Raw genomic sequence first — 23384 nt, forward strand, 5'->3', positions numbered from 1 at the left:
AGAAAAGCTTCCTGCACTGACAGCCACTTTTTCCTTGTTGAAAACTGATGATTGCATCCTGCTCATGCATGAGGGTAAGGTTCCTGATTGTGCCACAGATGGTTTTCAAACAGAGGGAATAGGAAAAGAGTGTCAGTTATTTCCCTGGAACTCCGTTCAGATTTCAAGGCGAGTGGAATCAGGACTATCTCTAACTGGGCTAGGTTGATTTAATCCCTTTCCAGATGATTGACATTTTCTGCTCAACAGAGTTCAGGGACTGGATTTGCAGGAGTATTTGCATGAGTGTTGAAGATGAACTGGAAATCCCACTGGCACCTAACTGTCACAATTTCCAAATCTGAACTTATCACCCTGCCCGGCCATCAAAACTGCTCCCCCTCCTGTATTCCTGACCTCCTCCAGGAGCCTGCTACGCCCTTCCTTTTTCACTTCCTGCTTCCTGTTCTGCTCAGCCTTCAACCTGGGTGGGTTGTGGGTTCTAACATCCTGAGCCACCAGGCAGACAGTACCTGACCTCCTCTCCTTCCCTTCTTTCTCTCTTACAGCATTTCTCATAGTTCAGGTCCTTGTTCTTTTGCCTGGATGTCTCTAATTGTCTTAACTGGGCTCCTTGCTTCCAGTCTTATCCTCTTTCATACTGACCCAAGAATGATCTTGCTAAATTGCAAATCTAAGCATGTTACTTCTCTGCTTGAGTTTCTCCGTTGGTTGCCTACCTACTTCAGGATAAAGTCCCAGTTCTCAAGCAACACATGCAGGGCCTTTTATCATCTGGACCTTGCTTGCCTCTTCAATCTCATCCCTGCCAATTAATTACTGGATAGACCTGCTCTTCAGCCATAGTGAATTATTTACCATGCACAGATGCACCAGGCCCTTGTGCACCTCAGTGCCTTCACACGTGCTATTTGTTATGGGGAATACCATTCACCCTCACCACCCCACTGTCTACTCTACCAAATGCCTCTTCATGGGGCTGAGGATGTGGCTCAAGTGGTAATGTGCTCGCCTGGCATGTGTGCAGCCTGGGTTTGATCCTCAGCACCACATACAAACAAAAGATGTTGTGTCCGCCGATAACTAAAAAATAAATATTAAAAAAAATTCTCTCTTAAAAAAAATGCCTCTTCGTTCTCTTATCCTCAGCTTTCTTTGAATTTCTCCTAAGCTGAGTGAAGGTGTCTTCCCTTCATGATCCTACAACTTATATGATCACATTTACTGTTCTATATGTTGGGAAATCCCGTCTCCCTTTAGAATGGGTGCTCCTTGTGAGCAGGACTGTGCCTTTCTCATCTCTGAGTCCCCAAATCTTTGCACAGTATGGCACATAGCAGGCTTTCAACAAATGGTTATTAAATAAATAAACAGTAGTGGTCTCTGCAGGAAAAAAATCAATGTAAAAATCAGATGCTACTTGATATTTTGTCCCTTCCTTTATACTTGTAATCATAGGCTTGAAAGGGATTTTAAATGAAGTGCTTTCAATAGTAACTCCAAAGGAAGTCATCTAGACTCATCTTGAACTGTTAGCCATGAGGAGCTCAGCTACTGAACATAAGTCTATTTCATTGTTGGATCATTCAGAGGTCCTTATTATACTACTAAAGTCTGCCTTCATTTAATTTCCACCTTTTATTTCTATTCTGCCCTTAGAGAGTACGTCAAGCAGGTCTATTTCCTTTTGCAAATTCTTAGGATAGCTCGTCTGTTCATTCATCTTTAACCTCTGACTGACTACCTTCTATTTCCTCCAGGCAGACTATTTTAAATTTCCTTAAGTCTTCTCTACCTGATGTGATTTCTAAACCCAGTATCACTCAGGCTGCCATCTTGGATGTTTCTCTGTTCATGGGCCTATGCTGTGCATTATTTTCACGTACTCCCCATCCAACCTCGAGGAAAAGTAGTTGCCAAAACACTAAGAAAATTAGAGTATAACTTAGTAAAAGGTAAAGGGAGAATATATTTACAGCATTAAGCAATAAATGTTCCTCCTTTTCTATTTCTCCCTTAAACATTTTAAAAACATATTTGTAAAAGTATCTTAGTCATTCTGGTATTGCTCATTGAAATAATGAGTAGCATTTGGTAGTAGTTTGGGATCAGTACCAAGGTTCTCAGCCTCTAACATGCATAGAGTTCACCCATCCATACCACCAACATTCAGAATCTTGATGTTCACACCTAGGAGTCTATACTGTGAAGAAATACCCTGCCAGACATTGAGGATGGGGACTGAGGACCATGTTCCCTTCTAAGTACTCTAGTCTCATGAAGGCCAAACCTGTGAGCAGTTATTTGAAGCTGTATTGTAGGCTCTCAGAGCTGTTCAGACAAAGGCCTTCCAGGAATCAGTGGGTTCAGCCTAGCTGAGTCTTGGAATCATTAAGAGAGCTTAAATATTGCTGATGCCTGCCCCACCTACTGCCCAGGAACTCCTGCTTAATTGACCTGAGAGCAGCATGGGCATCTGAGTTGTCACATGCTCCCTAAGTGATTCAGGTGTGCAAGTAGAGCTGAGAATCACAGTATTGAATGAAGAGTAATATAATAAACTGAGATGATTTTAACCATCAAGGGGATTGTGAAGCAAGGAGAGAATTAATAAAATATGACGGGATATTCTCTAGAGTGGCTGTACAACAGTCCAGTCCTACAGTACTATAATTACTGCAAGTACTCAGTATTCCAGAATATTGGAGAACTGAGTTCCTGATAGATGTTAGACAAGAGGCTACTTTCCTCATTTAAGCTTCCAAAACTTTGGTTTTGATTCTAGAATTTAGTAATTGAACCAAACATAAATCTACCTTTAGGGTTCTCCTGTTTTATATTCCCCCAAAGTGTAGTAATTTGGTCAACTACCCAGAATTTTTTAATGTAATTTTGGTAAGTTTACTTTTAAACCTCTGCCTGGAGGATCATCACATTCATCTTCCCCTTCATGCAGGTCTAGCAATTTCCAAAATGTCTGGAGAGACTTGGTGGTAAAGTAAGATGGATGGCCTGAATGAGACAATCCCACTCCATTCCTAAACACCCCCCTTTCAGGTTTTCTCCACATCTCACCCTGGTCACTCCATCAGGCCCCTCCCGAAGCCCCTGCCCCACACCCACAGGTTATCACAGCTGCCCTGCCCCACAGGCTGCCTGCTCTCATTTGCAGCTTGTGAAAGTGATTTTCTCAGCCCTCTCCTGAGATAATGTCCCGGTATAATGACTTTTAGTAGACACAGAAAGAACTCTCCAGTGTGTTTACACCCGACTCGCAGCCAGTAAGGAAGCTCATAGCCAAGTGTAAGCCACTGGGAAATAGAGGAGGCTTCAACTGGCTTTTCCCTAATCTAATCTACCTCAATGACTTAGGGCTAACTGTTTCTAGAATGTTTGGTTACCAAGATAAGGTTGCTCATATAAATAAGTTATCATTGCAAGCCCAGCTCCTCACAGAACGTGGGAAGGTCAGCAGTCTGACCCCTTTGCTCTCAAGGGTCCTGCCTTTCCTCCTCTGGTCTCTCTCCTTCCCAGAGCCTGAGCCCTCTGACTTCTGGCTCATCTTCACTTATAGGCCCTGACCTCTTTGAAGTCTGATATTGATTACAGTGAGATGTCAATTTTCTGCTTGCAATAGGGCACCTGGAATTTATTCAGATAAGCAGAGGCGTTTCTAATGCTAAGGAAGCATGTTGGAAGCCATGACCTTCTTCTAAGTAATGGTGTTTCGGGAAAGGAGGATCAGGCCATTGAAGTGTCACTCTCTCTTTTTTATTAGTTCAGTTGCTTTTTCTCACCACAGGACACTGATTGAATTATGGAGCGTTTTGGTTAAAATTTTGACCATGTATCTCTGCCCTCTAGACAGAAGTTTTGGACATTGAGATAGATGGCTGCTGCAGGTTGCCTGGTTTTCCTCACTCAGACTTAACTTTTCAGGCAATAAATTTCCCTTAAGTCTATAAGTAAAACTGCTGTTTCTCTTTGTGCATTGGTGGTTGTTTTTTTTTTTTTTCCAAATAGTATTAATTTTCAAACATCCCAAGGTATCCTGAGGAGCAGGACTTGCTCCTCTAAACTTTTTTTTTTTTTTTTTACTACCTCCTGATGAAAGCCAATGACTTTGATCTGTCACAAAAAGAAAGGGCTTAGTGGCTTCCTCTGCCTCTCCACATTATCTTCTTCCTTGTGGGAAATGGGGTGGGGAGAGATCTGGAGAGGTACACTAAGAAGGAAAATGGCTTAGTAATCAGGGGGGTGCCTCTCAACTAGATTGTACAAGAGAGTAAACTAGGCTTTCTAGAAAAAAGCTCCAAGGAACCTTTCTGAGTTATCGCAAGGATAGAACATTTTAGACACACAAGAGAGAAATTATTACATATACTGGAGGCAGTGGGGCTTCATTCTTTCCTAGAACCTTGTTAAAAAGGCAGGTATGGTCCAGGAAAGAAGGGACCCCTGCATCTTGCTGTGCATGTGGGATGAGGAGGCAGCTGTAGGCATCTAGCAGGGTAAAGCCATCCTCTTGGTTTTCAGAGGCTTTACGTGTGTGTGTGTGTGTGTGTGTGTGTGTGTGTGTGTGTGTGTGTTTTAATTCAGATAAGGTCCAGGGCCCAGAATGATGCAAACAAACAAAAAAGGGGTCTTTATTTTGAACCAGTTTAGTAACATCATCTCCCTTCATTCTCTATCTCAAAGTGAGGCTCCCTGACACCCCCCACGTTTTAGTGTGCAGAATTGTCCAGCATATAGACATTTCCTTTTATCTAACTGCACTGCTCATGCTTATATTCAGCAGTTCCTTCCCCACTCTATCACAGCTTCAGCAGTTCTAAATCTGGTTTGGGTCAAGTCTTTAGGGTATGATAACCAGCAGCAATATCACCTTGTTTATTGAGCTCCATCTTCTAACACCTGTCAGTGGTCAGTGGTTTTTCCATACCACTTTAGAACTTAGCTCCTTTTTATGGAGTCATTATAAGCAAATGCTGTGGTCTGCGGAGCCTCGGTGGTCTCTCTCTATATGTGTGTATGTGTCACATACACATATATAATTATGTATATATAAAATCTTATAATGTTATATTGGTTTAATGTGATCAGTAGTCTTGCTCCACATTATCCTCTCATAACCAGGATTTTACAAACACTTTCAGAGGAAGCTTGAGCACTGGTTCCTCATTCCTGGGCCCAGTGTTCCCCATGATGCCTTCCAACTGCATTCATGGTGGCCAGTCCAGCTTAAGTGAGAAGGGGATATTGTCCATCCTGCAGGGTGAACATCCCAAGTGCCTGTGCACTCAACCAAGGATAATTTAAAGTTATCAGAAATCACTATAAATGTAACTCCCACTGGAGGAAAGAGTCATCCTACCTTTGCTCAAGCACTGACTACAAATCCAGCCTGGCATTGATACCATTACTTCCCAGCATTCTTCTAGTCACTTTTGAACTCCACCATTAACTATTCCAACTAAAAAGAATCAGTTACTATCTTCTGGCCATACTGGTTGCTTTCTCAATTCTGTTCTGGATGTTGATTGAACATAGAGGGCCTACAGTGCTCATATATCTGTCCTTAACATCCATACCTCATCTCTATCTTTTGGCATTCCCAGCATCCATTAGAATCTATTTCACTTGCCTCACTTTACAGAGTTTTTCCTGACCCTTTCCACAGAAAGCTTCTCTCCCTCTTCTGAACCCTCCTGGTGCTTTCTCTGGCCTTCTGTCGTGATTGCTGTCATAGTCTCTTTGGTTATTCCTTTGCTCTGTTCAGATCCTAATGGCCTTCCCTCCTCTACCACTGAGCTTTGAGCCTCCTGACAGTGGTGGTTTTGTCCTAGACTCCTCTATATCTCACTCAGAACTTCAGTACTGTCCTGAGTTTTAGTTGATGTAAAAGATGAATTGGAGAGACTATCTTGAGTTTTCTTTTATAAATCTCACACTTGATGATCCAGCTATAATGTGTTACAGGTCCTTTAAAACAACAACACAAGAACTAGAAGGTCCTTCCTTCCTTCCTTCCTTCCCTCCTTCCTTCCTTCCTTCCTTCTTTCCTTTCTTTCTTCCTTCCTTTCTTTTTTTTTTTTTTTAAAGAAGGTCTTTTCTGAGGCCAGTGAAGTTGGGACACTCATCCACTATACCTCTTTTGGAAGACCTACAACCCATAGATCATGTGCTCAGGAGAGGAACCCATTTTAATTTCACTGAATTCATTGTCTGCTAAACTTGTGTGCCCTCAAAACCACGTTCCCCTCTGCTTATGTACTTACCCCCTGCATTACACATGCATGGGAAATTTTTGTGCTAAGGATAAGGAATTAGGACAAAGGACTTCATAGTAAAAGAACAAGGTGTTAAACCCTAGAAAGTGAGTGCCTTGGCTCTGAACAGAGGGCAAGAGAACCATCCAAATATCCCTCTCCTCCTCCCTGAATAGAACAGGGCACTTCTGCCAGATGCTAGATGGTTTGTGGAATGAAGCTGATTCCTTTTTTTTAATTGGCACTGGGAATAAACCCAGGGCCTTATGCATGCTAAGCAAAAACTACCACTGAGCCACACCCCAATCCATCTAACCCATGAAGTTGATTTTTTACAAGAATATAACCAGAATGGACTTATGACAAGTGAGTCTCAGGCAAAGCGGCTTGGCTTTCTTAAAAGCACATCTAATGAGCATTATTCACTACATGAAAAGCAGAAAGGAATTTTGTAACCAAATGAAAGAGTCTGCAAAGATGCATTACTCAGAACAGCCCCCTTGAACAAGGACAAGTGCTTCATAGAATAGCAGCTTGCTGCCTTCCCCAGGCTCCCATGATGCATGTCACCAAGTGGGTCATTCAGAAACAAACCTGGGCCTTGCAGGGATTTGGGATTCAACAGGATCTCAAAACAATAGACATACAGATTTGCTTTTTTTTTTAATTGTCTTTTTCATTTGAAATGAGTTCTACACCCAGCTAGACAAGCAGATGGTCTAAATTGTTACTGTTTTCTAACTCCTCTGCCCACTTGCTACCCATTTGACATTCTTGTTTGATAACACCCATCATGTACATGGGCAGCTAGCAGATCCCGGACCTCAGAGCCATGGCAGCTCCCTGGGAGGGAGGCCATCAGCAGACACTTCTCCGCTTATCTACCAGTGCTGGGGCGGGGCCGGAATGCAGTTTTGACTGGCGTGTGATGTTTCCTGTAAACATGAAGATGACTGCAGCCTGTGAGCCCCCCACAATGATGAAACATCCTGAGATGCAGGCGTGGGTTGGAGAGGTTCCTTCTGTCATCTTGAACAAGCCTCCCTGACTCCTGGGTCTTTGTGTTCTTTTCAGTTCCTCAGCACTTTGTTTGCCCCCCTAAACTTTGTCATGGAGAAAGTGGAAAGCATCCTCCCATCCAGTCTGTGGCACCAGCTGACGCGGATCTGAGGGGAACCACCATCCTTCAGCCTCCTCGCCCAGCTAGCTGCCACTGGCTCTTCTGTGCCAACTCCTCGTGGACTGCAAGAAAGCATGACTTTGAAAAGGGAAGCCATTCCGAGATTTTAAAATGTTCATGGACTGTCTGTTCCATATTAAAAGCTGTTTTTGTTGTACAAAATCCATTGATGTTCAGTTCTATTTTATTTTGCCTCCAGAAAAGAAGAAAAAAGTAAAAAATAAACTTTTGTGTATTGCAGCAACCAGTTGTGTCTTCTTATATATTCCTTCCAACCCTAAAAGTGTTGGTGTTCCACATAAACCTGTGGATTGACATTAATTCCCTGGATCCCAGATCCACTGAAATGCCACCCTGTGGTTTCCTTTGCTGATGGAACTCATCTCAGCAGGCCCTTAGAATCCATCACAGCTGGTAGATTAGAAAATGAAATGGCAAAACTACTAACCCCAAATCAAATATCCTCATAGGCCATGGACACACACACACACACACACACACACGAAAACCTTCCAGAATCAATGTCAGGGAGCATGAATGAAACAGAGGTATGTGCCTTCATAGGTTCTAGCTCAGAGACTCTACTTATTATACAGTACTCAACACTGCAGTTCCAGGAATCATTTTGTGTTCTCTGTTTGAAAACTAGTTGTGCAAAGGCAACTTCTGATGAGACTCAACCATCTATTGTAGACCCTGACTACCTACATTGCCAAGGTTTTCCCATAAGGACATTTCATAGTTTTTAATTGTGTTTGCATTCCTGATGCTTAATATGAGCATTCTTTGAGCATTTTAGTGATCTGAACCAAAATTATCATTTGTCCTCACCACCTTTAAAAAGCCTTCCACATGATTCATACCTTGCAGAGCATCTGGCTTTACTTAAGCAAGAGAAGAAAAATAAATAAACTGGAATCCTCTAACTGAAGTAAAAAGCACTTCTATTTAAAAATCTGAATCCAGTGCTTTAAAAAAGGACTGTCCTTTACATAGTTTGTTTTCCCTTTTATTTAGAATCCTGAACCTTCCACACTGTGTTATGGTCAATGGTGTGCAAGGGAGCTCTACCCAGGCTCTTTCCCAGCTGACCTGTGATTGGTTCCTGGTTTCTGCCCAAGAGCAGGGCAGAAATTGAGGAGCATGTGGCCTTCTGATACTTTGGTAGACTTTTCCTTTTTGAGCAAAGCCCTGATGGGAATATACAGGTTGCTTTTCCTCTCAAAGAAAATTTCCGGTGAGAGCTTGATCCCATATACACACCAGTCATATTGTTCTTGGGGGCAGCAGCCATATCTGCCTAGTTGAACTCTTGGCCTCTCCTTCCTGCACAAGCACTTGACAGAGTAGATGCTCAAATGATTGGGTGAATGAATTGGTGTAGTACATGATGGGTACTAACATTTTTATCTTTTTAGAGGAGAGAGATTGGCTGCAGCTGAAAAGGACCAGGAAGGCTTAGAATTGTAGTTTAGAGCTAGAAGAAAAAGAAATTGTTTAATATAATTTAAATATGATGTTTAATATGATTTAATAGATGAGGAAACAAGAGATTCTGGCCTGTTTAAGCCAGAATTCCAGATTGTGATAAGACCTAAGTGAAAGGTTTGAGAGCTGTAGGCTGTGGGAAGTGGCAATGGCCCAAAGCAAGTTGTTGATAGAAACCCCAAATTACAGGAAATGCAGCAAATAAATGTAAGCCAAGGATTTAAATGTGCCTAGTGAATTTAATAATTTGGACTTGCATGGGAAGCCGAGACAGAAGTTAGACTTTAAGGGGTAGAGAGAGTGAATAGGAGGGGTGCAGGTAGAAAACAGATGCAGCAGAGAGAAGACACAGAGGCAAGGGAGTGAGAGGAGGGATCACTGAAGAAGAGAAGTCCATGGACCAGAAGTGGAGCCAATCAGATGAGGAGAAAGGGGACATCTCTGAATTTGAGGGAAGCAAATTATATGAATTTATTAGACCTTCACCCCATAATCCAGATTGCTCTTCAGGTAGAGACCGTTATATCCGTTCTCCCTTCCTTCCACTACCTTTTCAACCATTCCACCCAACTCTTGAGCAAACCCATAACTCACTCACTTGCAGTGCTGGCCTCCCAGGGCCTGGATGCCATGGAGGTTGTTGTCTTCTAGTTCTGTCATGTTTTCTTGCCCCAAAGGACCAGTGTTCAAGCTGTTTTTATTTTGAAGGTTTTATATACCTCTGAAGAGACAAAGCCAGAGTAAACAAAATAACAGCAAAAGTGTAAACGATGATGTTTTTTGGTGCAAGCTCTTATGGTTTTTACACAAGGTCCAGGGTTCCCAACTTTCATGGAGGTGACAACTGGAATCCAAGTCTCCGTCTGCCTTCTGCTTCTATTTCTACATGAAACTGTATCAAAATCTTTTCTGATGGGCTTTTCTATGAAGACTCTTCCAACAGGAAAGTAAGTGTCCTTTACTTATAACTAATATGTATTTGGTGATACAGATGCAAGCATTCTAATTTAATATAAGCAAATTGAATCTACCAGTATATATAGGAAATAATACAGTATGACCAAATGCAATGATCTATAGGTTTGTTTTCAACTTCTTTATCAGTACTTACCAGTATCAAAGTCATTACAACTTTACAATGAATTGGGGAGCCCTTTTTATTTTTATGTGGCCTTTAATAAACCTGAAATTATTATCTGATTTCCAAATTAGATAAAATTGGACATAAAACTTCTGATTTTTGCTTTGTTAATAGTAGATTTCTCTGTAACTGCTATAGTGATCAGTTTATGCAGATTTTTCACTTCTTACTTAGTTTTTCTAGGAAATTACCATTTTCTGTAGGCATTTAACTGTTACCACAGAGTAGCAGGATGTATAATTTATGTATTTAATCTATTCTGTATCTGTGGTTATTTTTCTTTTTTTCATTCTTGATTGTATTTTTGCTGTTCCCTCTTTCTCACTTTTAATTAACCTCACAAATTTTATTTTATTCTTTCAAAGAAACAAGTTTTTGATTTACCAATGCATTCAACAATTATTTTTATGTGATTTATTAATTTCAGTTTTTATATATTTTTGCGCATGCTAGTTTCTCTTATCTATAAGAAGTATAGTCTTTCTAATTTTCTTAGATGAGCTTGTGGTTTACTTTTATTTTATTCTAAAAACAGGTGTGTGTAAGGCTCTAATGTTTTCTGAGGTATTTTTAAAGAACATTTAAAAATTACCACAGATACAGAATAGATAAAATACACAAATTAGCTTTATTTTTCCATACATTTTACTATGAAGTATTCTCCTTTTCATTTTTTTCCCTAGAAATTTAGAAATTCCTGTTTTTGTTTTTCCTAAAGGAGTGATCATATGTGAGTATTTCCTAATAATTGATTCTCTATTACTGCCTTTAAGGAATGAGTTTTTAATGTTATTGTACAAAATCTAATGGAAACATAAAAGCACAATATACCTTATTACTTCACAGCCAGAGGTCACTTCTAAGTAAACTTTTGATCCCTTTTTTTATGTTTTTTAAAAAAACTGTATCTTAAATGTGAAAATTTAAGGGCATTGTCAAAGTGTTGAAGACATGTTTATGCTCCTTCGATGGATTCTCCTCATTTTTCTCATTGCTCATGACATGCACTTCACCAAGCTGAAACAAACCTGTATGCTGAGTCCCCCCACCCCCCAAGAGCTGAGAGCTGCAGGTGAGTGGCACCTTTAGTAAGTACTGAAAAGGAGAAGCCGTTTTGATTCTGCTTTGCAGTACTGACAGCTAGGGCTGGTTGTTCTAGGAGCTGAACTGTCTGGAGGGCTAGGGGTTGGGAGGTCTAAACCATGCTTGAAGGACCTAGTCTTGCCATTCTGGGTTTTGAGGTTTGGGATGGCTAAGGCTGAGCAGACAGAAACAGTTGAAATGAAAATGCCCAAGTAGAGGTGGAATGGACCTCTACCAGAAATGTTCTGGATAGCTGCATAGGCTTGAGGGATGATGACCTTCAGGTGACTTCAGTTATCTCCTTCAGAGTAATATCCACAACTCTCCAGCAGGACCAGAGACGGCAGACAGGCAGCAAGTTCTCTTCCCCTCTTCTCCATCTTGTCTCCTGTCATGTTTACTCCCAGTGGGTTCCACAGGCCCTTAGGTCCCACCATGTATGTAACCCACCTTAGGAAGAAAGTTGTGGCATTATATTATCAACTGACTGTCATTAAAAGGCAAGCAAGCCTCAAGAGTGTGTTTTTGTCCAGGGAAGGGGCAATACAGGGGTTTTACAGAGTGTGTAAGGAAAATAATTTTTAAATGTTCTTTAAAAACACTGCTTTCTGCTCTGAGCCCCCATCCCACTAAGCCAGGGGAATTTCATCTCAGTTGTGAGCAGGGTTCTGTCCACCCCCAGACTGGATCTGCATTCAGAAGGGCCATGTCCTGGTTGCTTCTAAAAACATTGCATTGTTCAGGTTCATAGCATTTCTGATGCCCTTGGCTACCTGCTTTAGTGGTATGCACAAGCTATAGGACCTCAGTGTTCCCCTGGGACCAGGTTCCCCCTATGTGTTTCCTGACACCCCCTTCTGAGGTCTGGGTGCTGCCTTTCAGCTTCTGATGTCTTCCCCACAGACACATAGGACATCTCTACAGGCCCCTCCAACTACAAACTCTTTCAGGCTGTTTCTGCCTGATGACTTTCAGGAACAAAACATTGCAAACTCTGGGCTCCTCCTTGAAATGGCAAAAGGAAAAATGCAAGAACAAACATGAATTAACATCTCTAAAATATTTGCTCTACAAATCAGATAAACTCCTTCACATTCAGTGCAAATTAGATTCATTTGTCCACTCATTCCTTCACTAAAATTATCGAGGACCTCCTATGTGCAAAAAATATCATCATGCCTTTCCAATTGCACCTTAAATGGCAGTACTTTTCATGATGCTTACTTTGTATATTCACCTGTCTGTCTCCTCCACTGAACCACAAGGAATTTGATTTCCACGGTATGATATTCTGAGGGTACTAGACACTCATAACATAGCTCACTCCTGGGACCAGGTCAAATGAGGATTTTTCCCTACCAGCAAGCAATTTTACATTGAGCATCAGCTGGGCATTCTCTACTCTAATCCAATTGTGGTGTTTGTACCTGGAGATAGTGGCAGATTTTGCAGGTTGAGGCCTTAGTCCCAAAGACTGCCCTCACTTCAGACACCAATCAAAAGCCTGGGACTACAGAACTGCTGACCTCCCAGCTACCAGTTGGGGTTTCCACAACTCCCTCTTTAGGCTCAAGTAATTTGCTAAAGTATCTCACAAGACTCACTTAAAATGTTTTAAAGGATATGAATAAAGCAACCAGATAAAGACACACATAGGACAAAATCTGGAAGGATTCCAAGCACAGGGTCTTCTGTTCCCATGGAGTTTGATGGCACCACCCTTCCAGCATATGGACCACAAGGAAGTCTTGTTCACCTTCCCATAGGCCTTCAGTGTTCATCAGTTCGGAAGCTCTCCAAACCCTGTCCTTTTGGTTTTTGATGGAAACTTCTTGCATTAGCAAAACCATGTAGATATGATTGAGAAAAGGGGATGACCTAATGCTAATAGACTAATGCTAATAATCTAATGCTAAAGGAGTAGAGAAACCCAGCAAGACCTCTGTGTCTAGATTATTCTTGGCCTCTATGGGCAGCACTCCTTCCTCCCAGGGATGTTGTAGGCCCCTTCTAAAGTGGAGTGGCAGGGGGCAGGGGTGTCTCATGATTTCTTATCAGACAAGGTGAGTCAGAGAATTTCTTTATAGCTAGCTCCTGACCTTGGAGAAAGAAATTCTAGTTTCTGTGTCTTGCCTTGGAGAGAAAAAGGAGCAGGTGAAAGGAAGGCAGGGGAAGGTCATGGGGGGAGATTATGCTTTCTGAGGCCTCATTCATCCCGACACTAGTGTCTTTCACTTTTACCACTCAGGCTGTTCTGAAGCTGCTTCAGGAACCAAGGACAAAAAGCCAAATACTTTAACAGAAGTAATGCTTATTATTCTAGTCATTTAGCAAATAGTAAGAGTCAGAGCCAGGAACCATGAATGAAAAACATGACTCTGCTATATTAGCCAGAAGTCTTCAGAGAAACGGCCAATAGCACACATGCACACTCCCTCCTCACACACACACCTATTTGGTCTGCAAGTTGGAGACCCAGGAAAGCTGGAGGTGTAATTCAAACTGAGTCTGAAAGTCTGACAACTGGGGGACCCAGTGAGTAACTCCCAGTTCAAGGGCTGGAGAACATGAAATGTCCTATCTCATGCAGACTGGCAGGAAAAAGGAGGGAAATTCCTCCATGTTCTACCTTTTGTTCTATTCAGTTCTTCAACAGGTGTGATGATGCCACCCACATCCGGGGGACCATCAACTGAATCCAATCTGGGTGCTAATCTCACCTGGAAACACCCTCACAGATACATTTAGAAATAATGTTTAATCTGGGCAGCCCATGGCCCACTTGGGTTGACACCTAAAACCCATCATCACGTGTATGTAATTCATAATCCTCCAAGTGACTCTGTGAACTAGTGCCTGATGTCATCAACCCTGTGGAACTGTGACTGATCCAGGAGCTGGGGTTGGACTCCCGAGCATCTGGGCACTGTTCATTTGCCACAGGATGCTTGCTCACAAGTCTCCAACTCCATGTCTACCTCCTTTTTCCAGCTGGGAACAGAATCCTCCTCAGCTGACCTTTAGCACTGTGGAAAAGTGCACCAGGGGACACTGCCGCTCACCACCCCAGAAAGGTGCAGAGCCTAAGCAGCCCTCAAAAGACAAGGTGGACTTCATTTTTTTTTCATGTTCAAATCATGTGTGTTTTGATAGGAGATCTGGAACTAATGTTCTCAGATTAGAAGATTTAAGGATAAAAACCAGTGTATCGCTATGGATTTGAAACAGGAAGAGGATTCTGTAATGAACATAGACCAGTATTTCCCACATTGAGTTTTGAAAAATGTCCAATGAAATGTTTTTTGGGAGCTGCATTTCAGCCTTTCCCATTCTCTTGGAAATTCCTGATGTCAAAAGAAATGAGAAGTGCTATAATGAAAAAACCTGCTTAACTCAGCACTTCTCCTCCAAATTAGATCCTAGAACACTCTCTTCTTTCCTAAATACTTTTGAACATCTCACAATGTTCACTATGGAAAACATTGGATTAGACTAACACTGAATTAAAAGGAGGTTTCCACAAACAAGACATGTGGTGAGTCTGAGCATCTCATCCATTCTGCCCCTATTGGGGCCTGCCAAATAGAATTTGGAGAAGAATCCCAGATTGCTCACAGCCTGAAATGCTGCTGTACTTTCTAATCAGGCATTGTGTGCTTTGTGTCCACTACTGTCTGCTTAGGAGGACCCCTCATGCTGGCCATGACTGTTAGTCATGGACCCCACAGGAGGATTTTAGGGACCTTTTACCTGCCCATGGATACCAATACAAAGTGGAGAAATTAAGGATCAAGGTAACTGTCAAAATCTGGGTATTCCCTTCTCTCTCCAGTCACCTAAGAAAAATACAATGGCTGTTTCTGAGAGAGCCTGTTAAAACCCTAGCTTTTTTGACTATGGCAACCAATCAGTAATGACCATTCACCCCTGGAGACCACACTAAGTGGAAACCCCACCAACTTGCATTTTCAGGAGCCTTCCCACCAACCCTAAGTCCTTTGAGTCTAATATCTAACAAATTATATTTTACATTTTTTAAAAGCAGGTTACTGACAAATAGGATGATCCCTGTGCAATTAAAATCTGATGTCAGAGTGAGAAAATCCCTTGCTAACTGGGAACTCCCACGTCACTCATTCTATATTAATGATATTTATTCTCCTTCATTGTTCTATTCTTAAAAAATGGCTCCCCTGGTTGCAATGTTATGTTAAGTATATTACATGTTACTCCGAAGTCAGTTCATATATTACATCTCGTTACACTCCTGGGTATACATTTCTGAATAGCTCTCACTCCACAGTTACAGTTCCACATTAAATATGGGCTGCCATGAGTGGAGCCTGAGAGAGTTGTCCGTTCATTTCTGGCTTCTTGTTTTCCCTGGAAGTTCTTCCTCTTTTTGCTGTACACTTTTCCAGTAAGAAAAGTCTACCTGATTCTTTCTCCAGTTTTCTGTAGAGAAGGTCAGAAGTGGGAACCTTTTGACGGAGTCCTTGTAGCCTTCTGTTGGCCAGCAACAGTTTGGCACAAGAGCAGCAACATGGATTAGGAGAGATGGGGAGCAGTGGTGCCAGAAACCATCATGACAAAAGGCTGCAATCAATACCTTCCCTCTACAACATTAACATCAGAATGAGTTTTATGCAGCCATGTAGTTTTTGTCTCTGTGGCTTGCAGGCTCTCAAGCATCTGTGTCATAGCATCATTAAAAGACAGTTCCAGGGATTTCGTAGGATGCAATCTTTTTACTCTCTTCAGTAGAACCTACTGTGACAACACATTTTTATTTCCATTTGCTGCAGAATCCTAGCTCTAATGAGCCACCACTTTTCTTCTTTGCTTTCATTCATTCACTCGACATACATTATACATTGGGTTTCACCCAGCTCTGGGAATGTAACAGTGAACAAGTAAAATTCCAATGTGCTCATCCTGTGAGGTCCGTAGCCCTGGGGGGAAGTCCTCAGAGCAGTCCCAGGTGCAGCGCTCACATGACTATTCCTGTAATTCTCCCCTCTGGTGTGGCTCAGAAGAGTGGTAAACAAGCAAAATCAAACAGCTTGCATGTCCTGTCCAAGGGGACTTATGTGATGATTCTCAATGGGCCACAAAGGCTCTCAAAAGGTGAACAAGTCAAGAGCCACTTTTCTCCCATGCCACTTTGCTGGTTTGATTCCCCCTTACACTTTCTTTCAAATTATCAGAGTCCTTGCCCAACACAGGGTGAGGAGCCCCAGGCACTCTCTTTTTCAAGATAAGGGGGAATCATCAGAAGAATAGTGACTGCAAAGGGACCAAGACACAAGTGTCCCTGGAGCCCACTGCTGTCTCCCTTGGTTGCAAAGCCGAAGGCCTGAGACCTTTGACAAAGGAGAAACAGATTGTGTCCAAAATACATCTCAGCCTCTTAGGGCTGTCTGTAGCCATATAAGGAGCTGGTCAAGAGCTATTTATCAGAGAGGTTCCTGAGGGCAAAGAGAACAGACCGGATACTTCAATTAGCTGAGCTGTCCCCAGTTCTGATGAGTCAGTAGCTGTCAAGAGGAGTATCAGCTATTCAAATGGCACAGTTATTGTGATTTCATATGCAAGTGCTGCCAAGGACCCCACTTTTTCCTTTCAACTCCATTGAGCATCTCTACCCATATTCTCATAGGGTCTTAGACTTCAGAAAATATAGTTTCTAAAAAATAGGCAAGCTAATGGTGGTTTTATTAAAAAAATATTTTGTTTATTTTATTTTTATGTGGTGCTGAGTATCGAACCCAGGGCCTCGCACATGCTAGGTGAGCCCACTACTGCTGAGCCACAACCCCAGCCCTGCTATTGGTGTTTTAATGAAAGTTTTAAATGAAATTTGCTCAATGAACATGGTCACTTCAGCCAAAGATGAATCAAAAGGGTTATTGTAGTAATTTGTCTGTTTTTCCTACATGAGCCAAATCTGAACAGAGAAATTGAGACATGACAGGTGCTCCAGACCTCAATTTCTGTGCCTTGTTCAACTGTGATTATATCCACAGACAAACCCAAGGGTACTCTCGGGCTTCCATAGAAGACCAACAAGTTCCTCTTGGGTCTCAGTAGCAAATGTTTTCATGTATGTAGATTTTCAGGACCCATGCAAAGTTGCCTTGAAAAATATCTCTAGATGTTTTTTAGTTCTGAAAAAATATAACGAGGTATTTAAGAAACATACTGGATTTTTAAAAAATCTAGAGCTCCACTTAACCCACAGGTGGTTTTAAGTAACAGGACGGGCTGATAAGGTAAGCTTTGAGGTATTTGTTTCATTGTTTTCATTGTTATCTCCCTAGGTTGTTTTCTCCATATCCCCTGTAAAAGATATGAATCCCAAAATCTGATTTGATTTGTCCTATCATGAATAGGAAGATTTTCCTCCAAATTTCCCTCTGTTGATTCCATTGTGATGACCTTCAGAACTTCACATTTTAAGGTCTTTTTGTAGTCCTCCTGTCATACCATGAACTTACCTTTGCATTCTCAAAGTTTAGCATAGTGTTTGTGTTGGAGGAGGTCAGCAAATGCCCAGCAGAAGGAGGAGGAAGAACAGAGGGAAGGAAGGCAGTGAGAGTCCTAGATGTGCTTTCTTCCCAGCCTGAATTATGAAAGAGCTTGAGCCCATGGGTTTATGGCTGGAGTACGCAGCATCCTCTGTAAAATGTAGTTTGGCAAATGGAACTGAAATGTTTCATCAGGTGTGTTCAGGCCCAATCTACAGTAGTTACTGTCTTAAAAGTCTCTCCATGTGTAAATAGTAAAGACCAAGGGTAGTCTGAGGCTGGGAATCTGAGTAATCCTAGCTCCTTTGCTTGTTCCTCCACACCTCATTTCATAGTGCATGTCCTGCTGTAAACCAGACTGCTGGAAAAGGAAGACATATAAAGAGTTTGGAAGGATAACAAACTATCCAAAGAGAGAAATGAAGAAAATAATCCATTTACAGTAGCATCAAAAGGAATAAAATACATGGGAATAAACTGAACATATAAAACAATGATGAAATAAATTTAAGAAGACAGAAATAATGGAAAGACATCTATGTTCATAAATTGGAAAGCTCAATATTCATGGTTAAAATGTCCCTGTTACCTGTAGATTTACAGAACCAATGTAATCCTTATCAAAATTACAATAGCATTTTTTTAACTAAATAAAAAATACAAACCTAAAATTCAGTAAATATCACAAAAAAGACTCTGAATAGCCAAAATAATCTTGAAAAGATGAACAAAGTCAAAGGTATCATATCTCCTGACTTCACAATATATTAAAAAGCTACACTCAATAAAACAGTATGGTACTGGCATAAAGACAGACTTAATAAGCCAATGAAACAGAATAAGAAATACAGAAATAAACTCATAAACCCATAAATACACATATAACCAATCAATCACGTGTATTATGAAATGCTAATAATACTCATTAGGGAAATGCTAAATGAAATAAGCTAATCACTGAATGACAAATACTTCACAATTCCATTCATATGAGGAATCTAAAATAGTCAAACGTTAGAAGCAGAGAGGGGAATGGTGCTTGCCAGGGGCAGGGGAGGGGAAGTGGAGAGTTGCTCTTCACTGGTATGAAGTTTCAGTCATACAGGATGATTAATCCTAGAAACCTGCTGTACAACATTGTGCTTAAAGTTGATAATACTGCACTACACACCTAAAAATGTAAGAGGATAGATCTCAAATTATCTGTGCTTACCACAATAATAGGGTTTTAAAAATCATCCATATTGGTTTGTGGAATCCTCCTACTTCCTTGTTCTATTTTTATCCTGACAGACAACTCTCAGTGTTCTTAATAGAAAGAAAGTTTTTCTTTAGAATAGGTTTTCTCCACTCATCACTATTGCACTTTAGGCCAGGCACTTCTTTGTGGTGAAGGACTGTCCTGAGCATTATAGGACATTTAGCAACATAATCACCTCCACCCACTAACCCTATCCCACAGTTAGGATAACAAAAAAGGTTTCCAGAAATTGTCATATCTCCTCCAGGTCTAAACCACTTCTGGCTAAGAACCACTGCTTTAGGAAGAGTCCTGACAAGCAGAGAATGTGGGCACCCTAAGTGTCTATGGTGAGTGTCAGATGCAGTATGATATGGAGGTACATGACCTGATGAAGTCATTTGCTCAGACATGCAGCAAGTCTCATTGTGAGGGTGAAGCCCCCCTTCTGGCTGCTACAGATGAAAATGGTGAGAACATATAAAGTACACATTTCTTTCAGTCTTTACCAAGTTTTCTACTTCCAATGAAGTTAAAGGAGAAAAAGTCTCTATAGTAATTTCCTAGGGCATTGCAAAAATTTACCACAAATGGAGTCACTTAAAACAACAGAAGTGTATTATTTCACAGTTCTAGAGGTCCCAAATCAAGGTGTCAACAGGGTGGCACCACCCCCAAAGACCCTAGGGAGAATCCTTTCTCCTCTTCCAGTTTTGGTGACTCCACGTGTTCTTGGCTTGAGGCTACATTGTTCCAGTCTTTGCCTCCATCCTCACAAGGCCTCCTCCTGTGCAGCTCATAAGAATACTTGTCATTGGATCATCAAGATAATCCAGGATGATCTCATCCAGATATCCTTAACTTAATCATATATGCAAAGGCCCTTTTCTCATTTAAGGTCACATTCCAAGCTGCGAATATACTTTGTTGGCTGTCCCCCATCCAACCTATTATATACTCTAAAACAAAGCTCCATGTTTGAAAAACATAGAGAGTAATATTTTTATATTTTGTTTTTTTTTAAACATTTGAAACAAACACAAACTTCCAGAAAAGTTGGAAGTTGTAGCTCAGAAACATGTTTTTGAAATTTGGTTGCTGACACTGTGCCCGTTCTCCTGATACATCAGTGTGCATTTCCTACAAAGATAATGTTATGGTTGGATCTGAAATGTCCCCCACAGGCTCATGTGTTGAAGGCTTGGTCTCTAGGGCAGTAGTTTTCAAAGGTGGGGCTCTTGGGAAGTAACTGGACCAGGAGGACACTAACCTCATCAATGGAGTCTAAAGCTGAATGGGCTATTAGGATATAGTGCCCAGTGGGAGGAAGTGTCACTGGGGGCATAATTTTGAAGGGTATATTCTTGTCCATGGCCCCTTACTCTCTGCTTTCTGGCTGCCATGAGATGTAGAGCTTTCCTCTGCTCTGCCAAATCTCTGCTCTGCCACTCTCCTGCAAAGCCTTCTTTGATCCTCCCTGCACAAGGGTTGTTCCTCTTGTCTCCCTCAGGGTACGCTATAGCTTGAATGTTCCCACCAAAACTGAAGCTGAAATTTAATCTGCACCTTGAAGTATAAAGAGGGAGGAAATAAGTCAATTATGGTGTTTGGAAGTGGGCTCCTTGGAGGTAATTAAAGTTAAATGAGGCTGTGAGGAGCCCTAATCCAGTGGGACTGTGGCTGTTTAAGAAGGGGAGACACTTGAGCTAGGTAGGATACTCTGTCTCTCCACATGATGCTCTGCCCTGCCTTGGGACTCTGCCAGCACAAAGACTTCAGCAGATGCAGTGGAGTCTCCACCAACACAAAGACTTCAGCAGATGCAGTCACCTAATCATGAACTTCCAGCCTCAAGACTGTGAGCCAAATAAACCTTTAAGCTTTACAAATGACCCATTCTATGGTATTCAGGTAGAGCAACAGAAAATGGGTTAAGACCATGTATTTCATTTAGCACTTGATTTACTTTGCTTAGATTGTGATCATCTTGATTCCTGTCTACAAGTTCTTTAACAGCAACTTTTGATTAACACATATTCTTTGTCCTAATTTAACATTTGCCTTAACTCTTCAAAGTGGGATTGCTAGCCCCACTAGAAATGAAAAAAAACTTGAGGCTCAAAAGGTTTAAATTTCTTCTTAAGATAACACAGTTGGTGAGCTATGGAACCAGAGGAGGGTGAGTCCGTTCACTCTCTGAGCTGAGCTCTTTCTTTCTTCTAGACCAGTGGGTCCCAGTCTTCATGGTGCATTAAAATCATGTGGGGTATCCTTAGAAACCATCGCTCCATCAAGACATTCTGATTGAATGCTACAGAATATAACCTGAGCATTGAGCTTTTTACAAAATGGTCCTCAGGTGATTTCTAATGTGCAAGACAATTTGGAAACCTTGGCCCTAGTTTTTCAGGGCTTCCCCCAGTGTCTGGCACACAAAGGAGTTCAATACATATTTGCTTAATCTTTTCTCCTTGTGCTTTTCTGGTCCATTGGACAATCTCCCTAAGTTCTGAGGCTGGCAACAATTCGAAAGCAAAGGAAAAGAGCATAGAAAGACATAAGCTTTCAGTCTAACTGGAGCCCCGAATTCATTTCCGATGAAATTTCCCAAACCGATAGGAAAAAAATTAGGAAGAGCCGGCCAAAGGTAAACTCGAGCTAAGCTTGCTCCTCACTTGGCAAGAGAAGCCCCCTCCTCAGATCCCTCCAGGCCCCTGTGTCTTCACTCCAGCAGCTGTGTGTTGACACAATTTGTTTCTACAAATTGATCCCAAGGCAGCACCTACCTTCTTGGGAAGAGAGGCTGAGGTTCTGCAGGGAAGGTGAGGACTGTGACAACATCAGGTCACACTCCCTGAATCCTCAACACTGTTCCTGTGGCAGGCTGTCACAGCCACACACTGCCCAAGAAACTGCTGGGGGAAAAAAAATCTCACTGGGTCAGTTGCTCCCCTTTGAATAATTTAAGACTATTATATTACAGCCAAATTTATGGAAGGGAATTTGAAAACTAGACTTTTTCTTCAAAACGTTTGTCCCATTAAGACTTTATTTACAACTTGAAATATTAAATCCTGTCAATGAGGAAACATCACCTGATAAAACTGCTATGAGTTTACACGTGCTTCCTGTCTAATTTGTAGACTATGCATTCTTAGAAAATTGTATGAAAGCTTCTGTTTTGTTGCATTTAAGGAGCAAACAACTCAGAAGACCTTTCAGCATCCATGAAGGCTGTAAAACTACGCCTCGAAGATGTTATTGGATCCAGATGTTGGTCATTGCTAGCAATAATCTAGAACATATGAGAGGTATGGGCATCCTTTCTGTCTGTTCAAAGTTCAGGAATAATTAAATAATTCACTGACCAAACTTTATTTGGAGTCCTCACTCCATGCCCCCACACACATGATGTTTGAAATACAAGACCAAGTACTTGACAGAACCTGTGAATCACACAGTAGTGTTCCTTTAGAGAGCTTCCTGAAGCTATATTAACCAGCTCCAGTCAAGTGATATCCTAAGGCAATAATTAAGGAGATGCTTCAAGTGGTCTAGGTGGGTAGCTTGTCATGGAAGCTAGGCAAGAGAACCAGGTGGACTTCATGATTTTGATGCTAACTTTGGTAACACCTTCTTCACTGCAAGAGAGTCAGATTAGAAGTTTACTTACTAAATACTTCCCAGCTCCGTGGTAAGTCTGAGGGTCTGTCATTTAATAGGATGGAGTGGTCATGGAGGCCTTTACCTGAGGTGTGTGCTCAACTTGGAAGAGGGTAAATGTTGGGAAGCTGTCAGCAGGCTCAGCCAGGAAACACTACACTATTTACAGTAACGAAGATAAATCAATAGAAGGAATCAGTAACTGGAAAACAGAAAGGTAATCTTGATGTACACAGAGTTAGGAAGTACATGAAGTAGCTACCTCCCCTAGAGGTAGAGGACAAAGGAAAAGGTTGCACTATTAAAATATGGAAATTCGAAGTCTCTGGAGCTGATGGAGGGGCCCTAGCCAGATGGTGCTGGTGTCCATCTGTTAGAGCCACAGAGAGGCTGGTGGGGATTAGGGGAGGAGGTTGCTGTAAACTGGACCTGCTTCTGGTATTGGAATAACACAGACAGGAATATCCAATAGATAGGAGAGAGCCCTCTTTTCCTCTTTCTCTGGCCTTACAGACCCCTCCAGCAACTCTTTTCAAAGAGCCTACAAAGGTGCTGGGGGCAAAACAGAAATGTGGTTTGCAATTTCAGCCCAGCAGCCAGCAACCAGCGCCCAGCACAGAAGGGTGGTTTGAGCTCAGAGACAAGCTCCATACCCAGCCCAAGAAGGAATGGAAACAGGGGCAGGTACACTCAGAGAAATTGGTAAGCAAAATAGTAACATTATCCACCAGGTCCATGAACCTATTTTGTATCATTTTACCCACTCACCTCTTAATCCTCTCAGCAGAACTGT

At 41.7% G+C, this 23384-nt stretch overlaps 1 protein-coding gene across 7 annotated transcripts in view; it reads left to right on the forward strand.

Annotated features, from left to right (window-relative positions):
• St7 (suppression of tumorigenicity 7) overlaps positions 1-7696 on the forward strand; it is a 279048-nt gene extending 271352 nt beyond the window's left edge. For 5 of the 7 annotated variants that reach the window (XM_071612731.1, XM_071612729.1, XM_071612733.1 and 2 more), the window contains one exon: positions 7344-7696. In XM_071612731.1, coding sequence (XP_071468832.1) covers positions 7344-7439 — 96 coding nt within the window. In that variant the 3' untranslated portion in view covers positions 7440-7696. Of the gene's footprint in view, positions 1-224; positions 363-7343 lie in introns of those variants that run through there. The other 2 variants (XM_071612748.1, XM_071612752.1) reach the window with 1 other exon arrangement.
• The last annotated feature ends 15688 nt before the right edge of the window (positions 7697-23384 follow it).

The sequence above is a fragment of the Marmota flaviventris genome, chromosome 1 (genome assembly GCF_047511675.1).
Source record: "Marmota flaviventris isolate mMarFla1 chromosome 1, mMarFla1.hap1, whole genome shotgun sequence".
In the NCBI taxonomy this organism is placed as follows: Eukaryota; Metazoa; Chordata; class Mammalia; order Rodentia; family Sciuridae; genus Marmota; species Marmota flaviventris.